Source organism: Vipera berus (genome assembly GCF_964194415.1).
Source record: "Vipera berus genome assembly, chromosome: 3".
In the NCBI taxonomy this organism is placed as follows: Eukaryota; Metazoa; Chordata; class Lepidosauria; order Squamata; family Viperidae; genus Vipera; species Vipera berus.
The window spans coordinates 71,905,590-71,918,852 of NC_138204.1; the positions used below are offsets into that span (position 1 = coordinate 71,905,590).

General features: G+C 35.0%; 1 protein-coding gene across 4 annotated transcripts in view; it reads left to right on the forward strand.

The window, feature by feature from the left end:
• LRRC7 (leucine rich repeat containing 7) overlaps positions 1-13,263 on the forward strand; it is a gene marked incomplete at both ends in the record, with an annotated part of 146,970 nt that overhangs the window by 18,849 nt on the left and 114,858 nt on the right. For all 4 annotated transcript variants that reach the window (XM_081324649.1, XM_081324651.1, XM_081324650.1 and 1 more), the window contains 2 exons: positions 889-978; positions 6,962-7,018. In XM_081324649.1, coding sequence (XP_081180775.1) covers positions 889-978; positions 6,962-7,018 — 147 coding nt within the window. The remainder of the gene's footprint in view (positions 1-888; positions 979-6,961; positions 7,019-13,263) is intronic.

Here is a 13,263-nt window from a genome sequence, read left to right on the forward strand (position 1 = left end):
TTGTTCAAAAATAGTTGCCATTCCCTTGATTACAAAGAAATATAGACTGCAAGACAGCAATGTTTACTTTAAAAAGATGTAATTCACCTATGATATGACATAAAACTGGAAATGAGAACAATCATAGATCTAACTAAAGAGCTGTGGTTTATAGTACTTACTATATTGTTTGGGAATTATTTATGTTCTTTTATGTTCATCTTACTTGGTTTATTTATGGTTTTGTTAATAAATTATGCATTAAAAATACTCATGGAATGAATTTAAGATGCCTTAAATGTTTTTCTGTGAATCAACTAATATTATCAATATTTTAGATGAAATATATCAAACCTCTCCCTCCCCTTATGCAAGAATTAATGGTCTTGATCTTTGCCCTCTGTTTAATTTAAACTCTACAATACTGATTTATTAATTCTTCCATGCAGTTTTATTTTCCCTATGCTTTTTGATTGAGCGTTTAAATTTTGGCAGTGCAAATAAGGTATAGCATGTATTCTTATTATGGTTATTTTAGAATGATAAATAGCAACATATTTTCCATAGCAGTAATCCTCAGTCAACATAAACTTGCATGCACATAATGCTATTGGTTCCAGTAGCTGTAAAAAGTAGATCATCTAGTTATTTTGAAATTTAATTCACCTGAAGTGCTTACATACACTTGATCTTAGCCAAAAGGCTGGGAAGCATAGATATAGACAAAAAAGAAAAAGAAATTATCCAATGCTACAGTACAGTGTTACTTGTTTTATAACAAGCAAAATATTACCTCTAACAAATGGATCAGGCAGTGAGCATGCGGTTGACGTTATATGGATCTATTGAGACTTAAATTTAGAGATTTCCTACACCATTAATGCTAAATATTTTACTCATTTTTTTAAGGCTCCCAGATGGTTTCACACAGCTTTTAAATTTGGCCCAGCTATATCTAAATGATGCCTTTCTGGAATTTCTTCCAGCTAACTTTGGAAGGTAAGTTTTACATATGTGAATTCCCTCTAAGCTTAACTAGAAAAAGAAAGGATTTTAGATTACAGAAAATAAGATTACAAATTTAAAGAGCTGCAGACTAAGAATAGACTGTTTAATGCCAATGATGCTTCATTGTTTTTCAGAAATAGAACTGTGATTTAATAAGTTTTTCTTTAAGATAACTGCTTTGTAGGCTTGAGGAAAGAAATCTGTCCCAATGCAGGAAAACTATTGGAATGGCATATCAGTACAGATGAAAGAATAGTTCTAAACTCAGAGTAGAAACAGTGCCCAGTGGCATACACATTTAACATAAGATAGTTGTTCAATTTGTGGATGTAAATATAGAGTCATACTCCAATCAATTGGAGTATCTACCCTAGTGGATTGTACAGCTAATTGTTGGGTTATAATTGTGATAGGAAATAATTTTTATACTAGTGAGAAAGTAATACCATGTTTCTCCAAAAATAAGACCTGGTCTTATATTTTTTTTGCCTCCAAAAGAGGCATTAGATCTTATTTTCGTAGATATCTTATTTTTTTCATGTACATTAGGCGATGTTGGTGGGGCTGATGGGAGTGGGAGCAGCCGCCGCCCGCCCTGCATGTGGCCCTGCTGTGGCTAGGACACTTCTTGGCTGCAGCGGACACCGTGCTAGCCACTGAGCAGCTGCCCATGCTGCTGCTGGCCTTGTAGGGGCTGTCAGCCAACCTGCCTGTGCATGGGAGGGGCTGCACGGTGCAACTTGGTATAGCAACGGGATCGGCAATGTGGGTAAAGTGCCACCCTGAACTTGGCCTGGACCTGCCTCTCATTCCAGGTGCCTGGAGGTATTTCTAGTGCATTCTCACCAGCCTCCACCATGCCTGTGGCACCAGGCAATTTTGCCACCGAGGGCTCCTCTCTTCCACAGCTCACCTTGTGACTCTGGCAGGTGATGACCCCGGTTTGCTCTCCATCTTCAGTTGCAGCGGTGCTGCCCCTGGACCTTTCTGTCCTGACTATGTATGGTCTGGCAACATGCTGCCTGCTTCCCCCCTCTTTCCTCTCTTGCTGTGGGGGAAGTGGGCCCCTTGCCTCTCCTGTGGCTGCTCTGCTGCCACCTCACCTTCCACCCAGCCTGCCACCAAGTCCCCATCCCCAGCTGCCTCTGGATGCTTGCCTGGGAGATGCTTAAGCTAGTGGCAAGTGTTTTTTAAAGCACTTGGAGAGTTCTTGTAAACCCAACCCCCTCTGTGGAAGCTTGAGCTGCCTAGCAACAAACAGTTTAAAAAAAGCATTGCGAAGTGAGAGCCTGCTGCCTTCTTGGGAGGCAATTTAGTTCCTGAAACAGGAAACAGCTGATAGGCAGCCAGCAGCAAGAGTGAGAAAAGACTCTCAGTTCAGGCAGCCATCAGAGGAAATAGTAAGTCAGACCTTTGTTCATTTAATGACTCATTTGATTCAATTAATGAATTTTTTTTTTAAAAAAAGTAAAATTGAATCTGATTCATTTGACAAATATTTTGACTTATGAGCCTAATGTGCAGGCTCCATTAGATTCATACTTCAGGAAATACCTGTATATCTGCCTTAAGCATAAAGAATCCACCCTGGCTAGATGCTGAAAAGTAAATAAGTTTTATAAAAATGATATGTTCTCCAACCCTTATATAACAGGTCTACAAATAATTATGAACTTTCCCATCTGAGAGAATTTTTTTTTAAAAAGACAAAAATAAATTAACAATATAGGGAAACTGATAATCATCTAAAATGGCAAAGACATTGGGAATTTACAAGCATCACAAATAATAGTTTCTGTTTAGTGGTTCAACAACGTAGGAACAAATCCTTTGCTTGCATATTCCTTTGTTTGCACTTTCTATTTAATTCACTTTTGATGTATAGCAAATCATAATTTACTTTTATATCTGGTTTTCACTTTCCTACAAATTTTGGTCAATTTTTAACCTATAGTCATGGATGGCAGAGCAAAGAATGTTTGCATGAGTACTATTTCCTTACTCTTTCCCCAAAATAGTTATATAATTACTTTTATTTCACAGGAACAGTTATCTACAGTAACATGAACACTGAATTTCTATTTCCCTCTATTACATGAGACAACATAATTAAGATTATCGATGACTCTTGCTAATTTCAAGTACTGATTTAATTAAATATATCATACAAACCGAACCAAGTTCTGATTAATATAAAATCTATGTTGAGATCCTTTTTATTTCTTGATTTTAAATTTCAGATATCTCTTTGAGATACTTAATTAGAAGGAATAACCAGTATTGGGGGGGGGAAATCTTCATGGAATAGTGATAAAAAATTATATGGATGTTCCTGTTAATCACATAGTTTAATTTATGGTTTTATTATGCAATTATGAACGTTAAACAGGAAAACTGGTTTGCTATATACTAGAAAGCAGTTAAGATTTTACAAAGAGAAGAGGTCTGTGAAAACCAAAATCTTGGTGGAGCAGTGGGCTAATGCCTCAAGTAACAGCAGCTGCCTGCAATTAGTGCAGGTTCGAGTCCCACCAGGCTCAAGGTTGACTCAGCCTTCCATCCTTCCGAGGTAGGTAAAATGAGGACCCAGATTGTTGGGGGCAATTAAGCTGACTTTGTAATAATGCCACTTGGGTGTGTGTGTGAAAGCCCTAACAAGCAGGCATATACATAGAATGAAGGCTACTGCTAAGCTTGTAAGCCGCCCTGAGTCTTCGGAGAAGGGCGGGATATAAATGTAATAAAAATAAAAATAAATAAATAAAATGTTGTGTTGCGTCAACTTTTAACCCCTACATTGCTGCATATTAAGGTTTTGTCCTTCCAGAAAGAAAGGAGAATATGTGTGTAGTATATGTGTGTAGAATTATGAAAAGTATGTATGTCACAGTAAACATAATTTATTCATAACTATTGGAAAACAGTAGTTGTTATGATTTACTCATGTCCATACAGAACTATAAATACTGTGTACTCTTTCAACTTTGCTTAAGCTTTCTTCTAAAGATATTTGAATACACTGAGACCAATGGCCATTTGTTGAGCCACTAAGTGGTAGAAAGCTGGTCATGAAATGCCGAACCTCTTGTTCTTGCCTATATAAATAACATTTAGAACTTGACAACAGTTAATGGGTCTTTTTTTTTTTACTGATTCCTACTCCCATTTTCTGTGTTTCCTTCTTGACAAAGTGAACTGAATTAACTGGCTCTGAAATCCAACTCCCAGTGCTTATTCGCCTCAATAATTCTTCAGGCTAGATCAGGGGTAGGCAACCTTGGCATTTTTATGACTCGTGGACTTCAACTTGGTGGAATAGTGGGCTAATGCCTCCTTAAGTAACACCAGCTGCCTGCAATTAGTGCAGGTTCGTGTCCCACCAGGCTCAAGGTTGACTCAGCCTTCCATCCTTCCGAGGTAGGTAAAATGAGGACCCAGATTGTTGGGGGCAATAAGCTGACTTTGTAAAATGCCACTGGGGGGGGCAAAGCCCTAATAAGCAGGCATATACATAGAATGAAGGCTATTGCTAAGCACATTGATTTGTGCTTCTTAGATTGTAAGCCGCCCTGAGTCTTCGGAGAAGGGCGGGATATAAATGGGATTAAAAAAAACCTCCCAGAATTCCTGAGTTAGGCCATGCTGGCTCAGGAATTCTGGGAGTTGAAGTCCACAAGTCATAAAAGAGCCAAGGTTACCTACCCCTGGTCTAAATCATTTCAGATTTTAAAGACTGCAGTTTGAAAATAAACCCTTTGCCTCAAAATGTCCTGTGTTGGAACAGAGTCATTTCAGACTTATATACTGCTTCATAGTGCTTTACAGCCTTCTCTAAGCGGTTTACAGAGTCAGCATATTGCCTCCAAAAATATGGGTCCTCATTTTACTGACCTCAGAAGGATGGAAGGCTGAGCCAACCTTAAGCCAATGAGAATCAAACTGCTGGCAGTCTGCAGAATTAGCTTGCAATACTGCATTCTAACTACTGTGCCACCACGGCTCTATAAAATTCAAATATAATTTGAAACTGAACATAAAACAACAAGACTATGTCCCTTCTCTTTTCCCTTCTTTAATGCTTATATATGGCTTAATACATTTCAAAGAAGTTTACTAGCTTCTATCTTTAATCACAGTATGTAGTTGTTTTAACATTACAATTTGCAAACTGACATGTCCCTTGAGACAGTATACTTGTTTAATTGAAAAGATTAGTTAGTCTAAAACTGGGTACCTTAGCCCAGGCATTGGGACCACTTGATTGGAAAAGGTATAAATAAAGCCAATAAGGGTTTGTCATGTATTTCAGTGGCCCCCAACCTTTTGGGCACTAGGGACCGGTTCTGTGGAGAAAGGTTTTTCTGTGGACCGGAGGGGGTGTGGTTTTGTGTTCTCCCTGCATTCTGCATATGGGGCTTTGCTTGTTTGCGTGACCCAATTGCCAGAATGCCACTGACTAGTGCCGGTCCATGGACCAGGGGTTGGGGACCCCTGATCTACTTGATCATTTCATAATAATTGTTTCCAATACATGCAATGTCATGTATCCATATTCTCATATTTGTATGAGAATAGGTTATGTCAGATACTTCACAGGAAAGCAGGGAAAGCAAGCAGAAATATAATGTGCAAGGTGAAGAATTACACATATACATAATTTATGAGCTGTACATATCTCCTGCAGCTCACTGTTCTTAACTACAGTTGAGGTGCTCCAAATTCACTTTGCCTGTTTCAGAAAAAAATGGGAAGGTCAAACTGCAATTTGCTCACAGTTGGTTTTTTAAAAAACGAATGGATAAATATTGACTTGTTTTCTACTATAACAAAATGTGGTATATATCATTTTCCTTTTTGATATATTATAATTTTACATTCTTTCATTGTTGTCAGTTGATTATGTGCTTGAACATAAAAGCATCTATATAGCTTTAGATACATTGATGTTACAATTTTGGATCTTGTAATTTCATTATTTTAACATATCTTCTAGACTTAAGATAGCAAAATAGAATACATAGCATGTTGCATTAGATATAGATTTCCAAAAAATCATTTCCTGTAAATAAGGGGGGGGGGGAATTGTCCCACAATATGATTCTAACGTATTTTCAGATAAAATAAAAGCTTCTAAATTATAGGTAGAAAAAAGATATCTGGGGAATCTTTATTTAAAATATATGTATGTTAAAAATAGCAGTTAATATCTAAAGCTTTTATAGGTTGTTTACTCTGCAAATTGCCATATTACATTTTCTTTTAAGCATTTTAAATACCTGATATCTCTATAGCTCTTAATTAACCATCATGAGAGATGTTTGAAAACATTACATGTTTTATTCTCTCTAAAGACACTAAAGTTTACAGGACTAATAGCTCTCTATCACTGTCAACGTTTTGACATTTTCAAAAGAACTTTCTCTCTTTTATCTCCCATAGGATATTTTTTTCTTCCTAAAATTCCTTTTACCAATTAACTTACAAAAATGCAATTAATTCATTTTTGCTAGTGCTATAGAAAAATAAAAATAAATCTATATATGCTGAATCATGCTCATGATAGTTTGCATTTGCTCTGCCTTGAGTAAATGTCAAAAGTAGTAACTGATGGCAGCCTTTTGTACTTCCCCCCCCCCCGCTTTAATTGCTCTCATGGGGATCATCAAGATTTCCTGAAGAACATTGCCAGCAATCATAGATCATTAATGTCATCTAAGTTAACATTTTAGAGCTAGAAATATCTGCTGAATGTGGAGATTTAGCATATTTCCCTTGTAGATGTAATCAGAAATGAATTTAAACCTGTTAATTTCAGCTGCAGACATACAGTTATGATTGTCATTTGAGATTTTGCAGGTGCATAGGAATAATTAAATATACATGTGTGGCTTGCATTATTGGCAGTAGAATAATGAACTCTCTAGCAATTAATGAATTCCTACTTTAAATATTTTTTAATCTTTATTACTTCCAGACTTGTTAAATTACGAATATTGGAGTTACGAGAGAATCACTTGAAAACGCTGCCAAAGTAAGTGCCTTCATATTGTAGCAAATAGAAATGTTCCAAGCACATAATTTATTCTTTACTAAATATTGTGCAGTATGTTTTTTTTCTGGGCAATTCTCATTTCAAGTTGTGACCTATATCTTTCGGAGAATTGTTCATTGGTATATTTATTTTAGTTAAAATTGTAAATGATAATCAAGTATTTAGAAAAAGCAAATAAATTTAAAAACAGAAGCTCATTTCGAGGTGCAGTAAATATATTTTTAAACAAAATTCAGTAACACATTTTATATAAGAGCTCATATACTGGATAGCACTAAATTTTCATAGTGTCCCTAATGCAGAATTATCTATCTCAGCTGCCTGCTGACACAAAAACCTCCCACACCTAATGCTGTATTCAAATACTAGGACATTCCAGTCATCATGAATTTGTCACATGAAGTATATTTTTTATTCTTCATTGACAACTAATGTTTTGTCAGTCTGTTAGCTTTGGTTAGAAATGATTCACAAACCCTCTCATTCCATTCTGATGCATATTTCTTGTCTTCCCCATCACATTTGACATGACCAAGGGATTTCAGAGACTTGCTATGTCAAAATTTATTAAATGTCTTTATGCCTATTTTACATGAATTCAGTATGCATTATACCTCTGCACCCCCATTAAAATTTGCACTATATCTTGGGATACAAAAGTTTTACATAACCACCTATATAGGTTATATTTATATAGACTATCAGGGCTTGTGTTGAAAGTTACCTTTTCTGCTGAAAGGATTATTTTTGTCAATGTTACCTCTGTTCCACAGTCCTACATGATCTCTCAAAACATTGACCTTATTCTGTATAGCATGGGTGTCAAACTGCTGGTCCACGGGCCGGTTTCATCATACCGAAGCCACACCCACCCCATTGCCAGCAATGCAAAAAGAGTCATGATACCTCGCGTCACATCACGTGACGTGGCGAGTTTGACACCCGTGCTGTATAGCATAGGAAAGGGGCAGAGAAAGCTGCAGAGGATAAGAGAAAGTTGAAAAGAAAAAACGCTTCCCATTTATTCCTCTGGATCAATGAGCTTTCATAGGTAAATAGTCAGTTGCATTGCAGTCAGTTTCTACAAAGTAATTGAGACAAGTGAATTAGTAAATAGAGAACATTTATAAAAGCTGAACAAAGTTATATCAGATAATGATAGGACAATTTTAAAACACTGTAAATATGAAAAAATAATATAGTACTTCTTCCTCCTTCTGTTTTCCCCACAACAACCACAATCCTGTGAGGGGGATTGGACTGAGTGAGCGAGTGACCCAAAGTGTTCACTGCCTTAAGTTATTTAGAAAAAATAATAAAGGCAATAATAAGTAAAAATAAATAATGGAATATGTTTTCCTGTTTTTATTTTTAATCATCAACAGTTACCAAGATCCTATAAACATAATTAGGAATTGTATTTAAATATAAATTGTTACCCACTCCTAAAAAAACTACTTTAGAATGTCTGCCCCATGTACATTACAAATGCAAAAAAATTTTTTTTAAAGAAATTAGAATGTTAGCTCAAAGAAAATCAATATAATTATGGCCGTATCAAGTATGCCTTAAATGTTAAAGTTGATAAAACGGTAATGGCTGAATTTTTGCTCTGAATTTCTTGAAGCAATCAAGTATCCTTTTTGTTTTTCTTTCTATCTTGAATTAGACCAGCCCTTAATAATGTATTTTGAAATTCAGATAATTGTACTAAGCATCCCTTCTCATTTAGATATATTTATTTTGTTTTAACATAAAATACAAAACAGAAAAACAAACAAACAAGCATCCCTTCTCCAAAGAGTGACATTGTGGTGGTATTATACCTCAAATATACCTGTTGGGTGGATGAACAAGAAATGTATCTAATAGAGTAAGTCTGCAATTTAGTTGAGACAAGTCTCTTTTTACAAGGCTGCTGGTCGTATGCAGGGCAATTTGAAAAGACTCTCCCCATCCCATATTGCTTGAACACTATTGGAATAACCTGTTAATTGAAAACAGAGTTTGAGGTATCTAGTTGATCCTTTAATTATGTGATATGGATAAAATGATTGATAGAAATTTGCTTCAACAAGCCTATACAGGAAGAAAGGAAATAATCCTTTTGATAAGCACATGATTGCTACTCTTAAAAACATTCTGACAGAGCAATTACTTGAAGAGAGAAAATGATATAGGAGGAAGATTAATAACTGCTACCTTTGTGCAAATAAGGTGTCAGTGTGGATATAGGTAGGAATGTGCAAATATATATATATTTGATGTATGGCAGATATTATTACTAAGCTTTAGCATCCTACCATAGGCATCCATAGAAGAGAATAGTTAACTATGTAATATATTCTTTACTAAGATGGGACATAAAATATTTATCTTGAAGTGGGGGCATTATTGCTATCATATATGTCTCATTGATTGAAAGCCTTGTGTTTGTTCTTTCAAACTTAGATTTAATATATGCCATATATAGACATAGTTTCAGGAACTGAGATGAAAAAAATTGTGTTATTTTTGCAGAACTGGTACCTTATGTCTTCATAAGTTTGGTTGAAATTTCCAAATACCTTACATATATCTGAGAATTGTGTTAGTAGAGCAATATTTTTTTTTTTAAAAAAATAAAACAATAGATATTCCTGAATTGACAGTGTGGATTATTGCATGTGCTGGTTTGAAATAAATTGTTTATTAAAAACGAAGTTAAAAACTTGGTTGTATAAATTTAAAATTAGGTAAATATCTAAATAGTTTATATGGGTCTCAGATATCTGATTTGGAGATATTTTCATTTGGTGATAGCAGCATACAGAAAACATCACACAATCCCTTGTCATTACTTTCATGCCAACTTAAATATTACCTGAATTTCATACTGAGATCTGAGATTACAGGTGGGTCGCAATTCGTTCAGATATGAATCCCATGAATTGATTGTATTATTTTAATTTGCCCTATTCAAAGTCATGTTTCTATGGAAAATACAGTAATTGGTTCCAGCATAGTTGAAATTTTAAACCATGAAATGTTAAAGTAAAGGATGGAAACAATATACTTATAATTTAAATTTATAATTTATAATTTAAACTTACACTTAATAAAATCACTAAGTAGTTATAGAAAACCAAATAAAAACAAAAAATTATACCATAGATTCAGGGATTCCTATATCTCATTCTTTTAGAGTGTTGCTATGACTATGTCATATGACTAAACTGAATGTCATTCAATTATATCCATTTTTGCTCTTATTAGTTATGAGCATCTTTTATAAATTTGTGCTGTTTTCTTCTGTCAGAATCTTCCATTTTACACAAACATACATTAGCAATGTCTAATACCCCAATTGCATATGCACATGCACTAATCTCAGTTGTGTTAACTGAATCTTGTAGCACATTAAATGTGATCCGGTATCTAAATCGAATATAACATTATTCAAACTTGCATTAATTGCGACCTGCCTGTAAATGTTACACTGATTGAAGGTGCAGTGTAAATACAGAATCAAAGCGTGTAGCAAAGCACTGGCCTGTTTTCCTTAATAACATGTTAAAAAGCAACATAAAATTTTGATCCAATGTTTGGATCAGTATAAGATTTGAAAGTACTAAGCCAAAACAAGGATAATGATTTGTGTGATCATCTTTATTGATAGCAATCTCATTTGCTCTGTAACATACATTTAAAATTGGGGAAAGCAAATAAGTTCTTAGAGATGATGTATTAGAATGCAAACTGTATTCCAATATGTAAAGATGAACATATGTTTTATGTACACTTGGAACATTGTTTTACCTAGCAAAACAATCAACTGTACTAATAATGGGAAAAAGGTCTTATAAAAGAACTGTAAAATTTATAAAAGAATAGGATTACGGTATGGAAGGAGAAAAAGGGACGCGGTGGCTCAGTGGGTTAGGACGCTGAGCTTGTTGATCAGAAGGTCAGCAGTTTGGCAGATCAAATCCCGAGTGCCGCATAACAGAGTGAGCGCCTGTTAATCATCCCAGCTTCTGCCAACCTAGCAGTTCGAAAGCACGTAAAAATGCAAGTAGAAAAATAGGGACCACTACGGTGGGAAGGTAACAGCGTTCTGTGCGCCTTTGACCACGGAGACGTCCTCGGACAAGCGCTGGCTCTTCGGCTTTGAAACGGAGATGAGCACCGGCCCCTAGAGTCGGAAACGACTAGGACGCATGTGAGGGGGAACCTTTACCTTTATGGAAGGAGATGTTGAATTTTTTTTTAAAAAAATCACGGATTGATGGGGGAATGAGATTACTTGTAAGGTATGTAGTTTTGACACATGTTAATAACAACATGAGCAAGGCATTATTGTCATATTTTTATTCCATAAATTATAGTAAACCTGAAACATTTGTTGCTGCCACATTCAATACTCTCATGGCCTCTTTATCTCCATAAACAAGCAGCTCCTGGTTTACATATTCACCCAAAGCAGGTAACATTCACTATGACTGACCATGCATCTGATAAAAAGCAAGTAGCAGGGTTGGCTTAACATGGAGAAATAGAGAATCAGAAAATAGTTCTCTATCAACAATCAGCTTTTTCTTTTTGTATCTTCTTCTTTTTTTAGATGATATTGGAGTTGTGTTACCTGTAATAATCAATAACCTGTATCATGAAATTGGTATAACTGTAACTGAATATTGCAAATGATTTTTCAGCATAATGACTTTTCTAATTTTATACTGTGTTAGAGGTTTGCATCAAAATACTTGTGTTGTTAAGATCGTCATATTGTTAAAGATAGTGTATTTATACAGTATAAATAGTTGACTGCCTGAGTGCATAATGGCTATTTATCTGGTATAAATAGTTTGGCTTCTGTTTGTACAATTTTTCACATTTCATGAAAAAATATTATATCTAAACTTGTAATTATATGGATCTTTAGTTGGGTATAAATTTATATGATTATTTATACTCTGCCTTTCACAACTATTAATTTGAGCAACAGTGAATTAAATGTATTTCTGAGTGAACAACATGAGTTTGTGAAATGTGAATTAATATTTTTAAGTTTTCTTAAAAACTGCTATAAAGCATCACTATTATTTTATAAATGTTAGTGACTAAAAGTAATAAGGCATTTGTACTAATCCATGAAATATTTTGTTAGTGTGCATTTAGGAGATATAAAATGCCAGAAGAATTTTTCCATAGTCTAGCCCAACTAATTTTCTTATCTGGGATTTTTGAAGGGGCATGTAGAATAATTGTTATGTATTATTTAAGTCATGGCTTAGAAATAAGCACATCTTGGACATCCAAAGAAAATTTAACTCAGACATGTGAAACTTGCGACGTCATGTGACGTTGCGCAGCGTATTGGAGCTTTTTCCCCATTGCCGGCAATGGGGTGGATGCAGTTTCAGGCCGGCAGTTTGACTCCTGAGATCTCATGTTAATGTCAGAACTAGAGTTAAGAAAGTCTTTCCCTGAGTCTTTGGCAAAAAGCCAAAGAGTTTAATTCCACACTGGAGGTGGCTATTTGATTAATTAGCTAACCCCATCTCCTCTACCCCCATGTGCTTCCTGCTTCCCTTCCACCCATCTTTTAATTCATATTATTGTACTTTCCTTGTTTATTTTTATTGTTTCATTGTTTTGCTATTGCTAGGATTACATTTTTATTAATTTTTCCATTTTAATGTTATAAGTCACTCAGAGTAGCCATACTGTGATATGGGCAGCAAATAGATTTACTAAACACAGAAACAAACAAATAAATGCATATAGCTTAGACAGTAAATTGTGTGAATATTACACTTCATTCTTAAATTATTGGTGGATATTTAATTTACAATTAGCCTTAAGATAATTCTGCGTGCTTAACATGACAGTAGCAGGTCATTCACATTTTACCATGTTATCTGAAAATGAGGCAAATACGATTTTAACATATAGCTTTTGAGCATAATTATTTTATTTTACCAATTCCCATGGACCCTAAAAGCTTAAGATCATGCCTAAGATCTATCTTTTCCCAAGAGTGGCATCTGTACTTTGGAAAATTAAGTGCTGGAGTGTTTTGTAATAGATTACTCTGGAGAAGCCTCATGTTTTGTAAATATTACTCAAATAACATCAAACCTGCCAGTTTTAGGCCCCTCATAGCAAGGCACAAATAAGGAAAAAGAATTACACAAACTTCTATGAGGTATTTGTAATGTCATGATTAGAAAGTAGTAAAC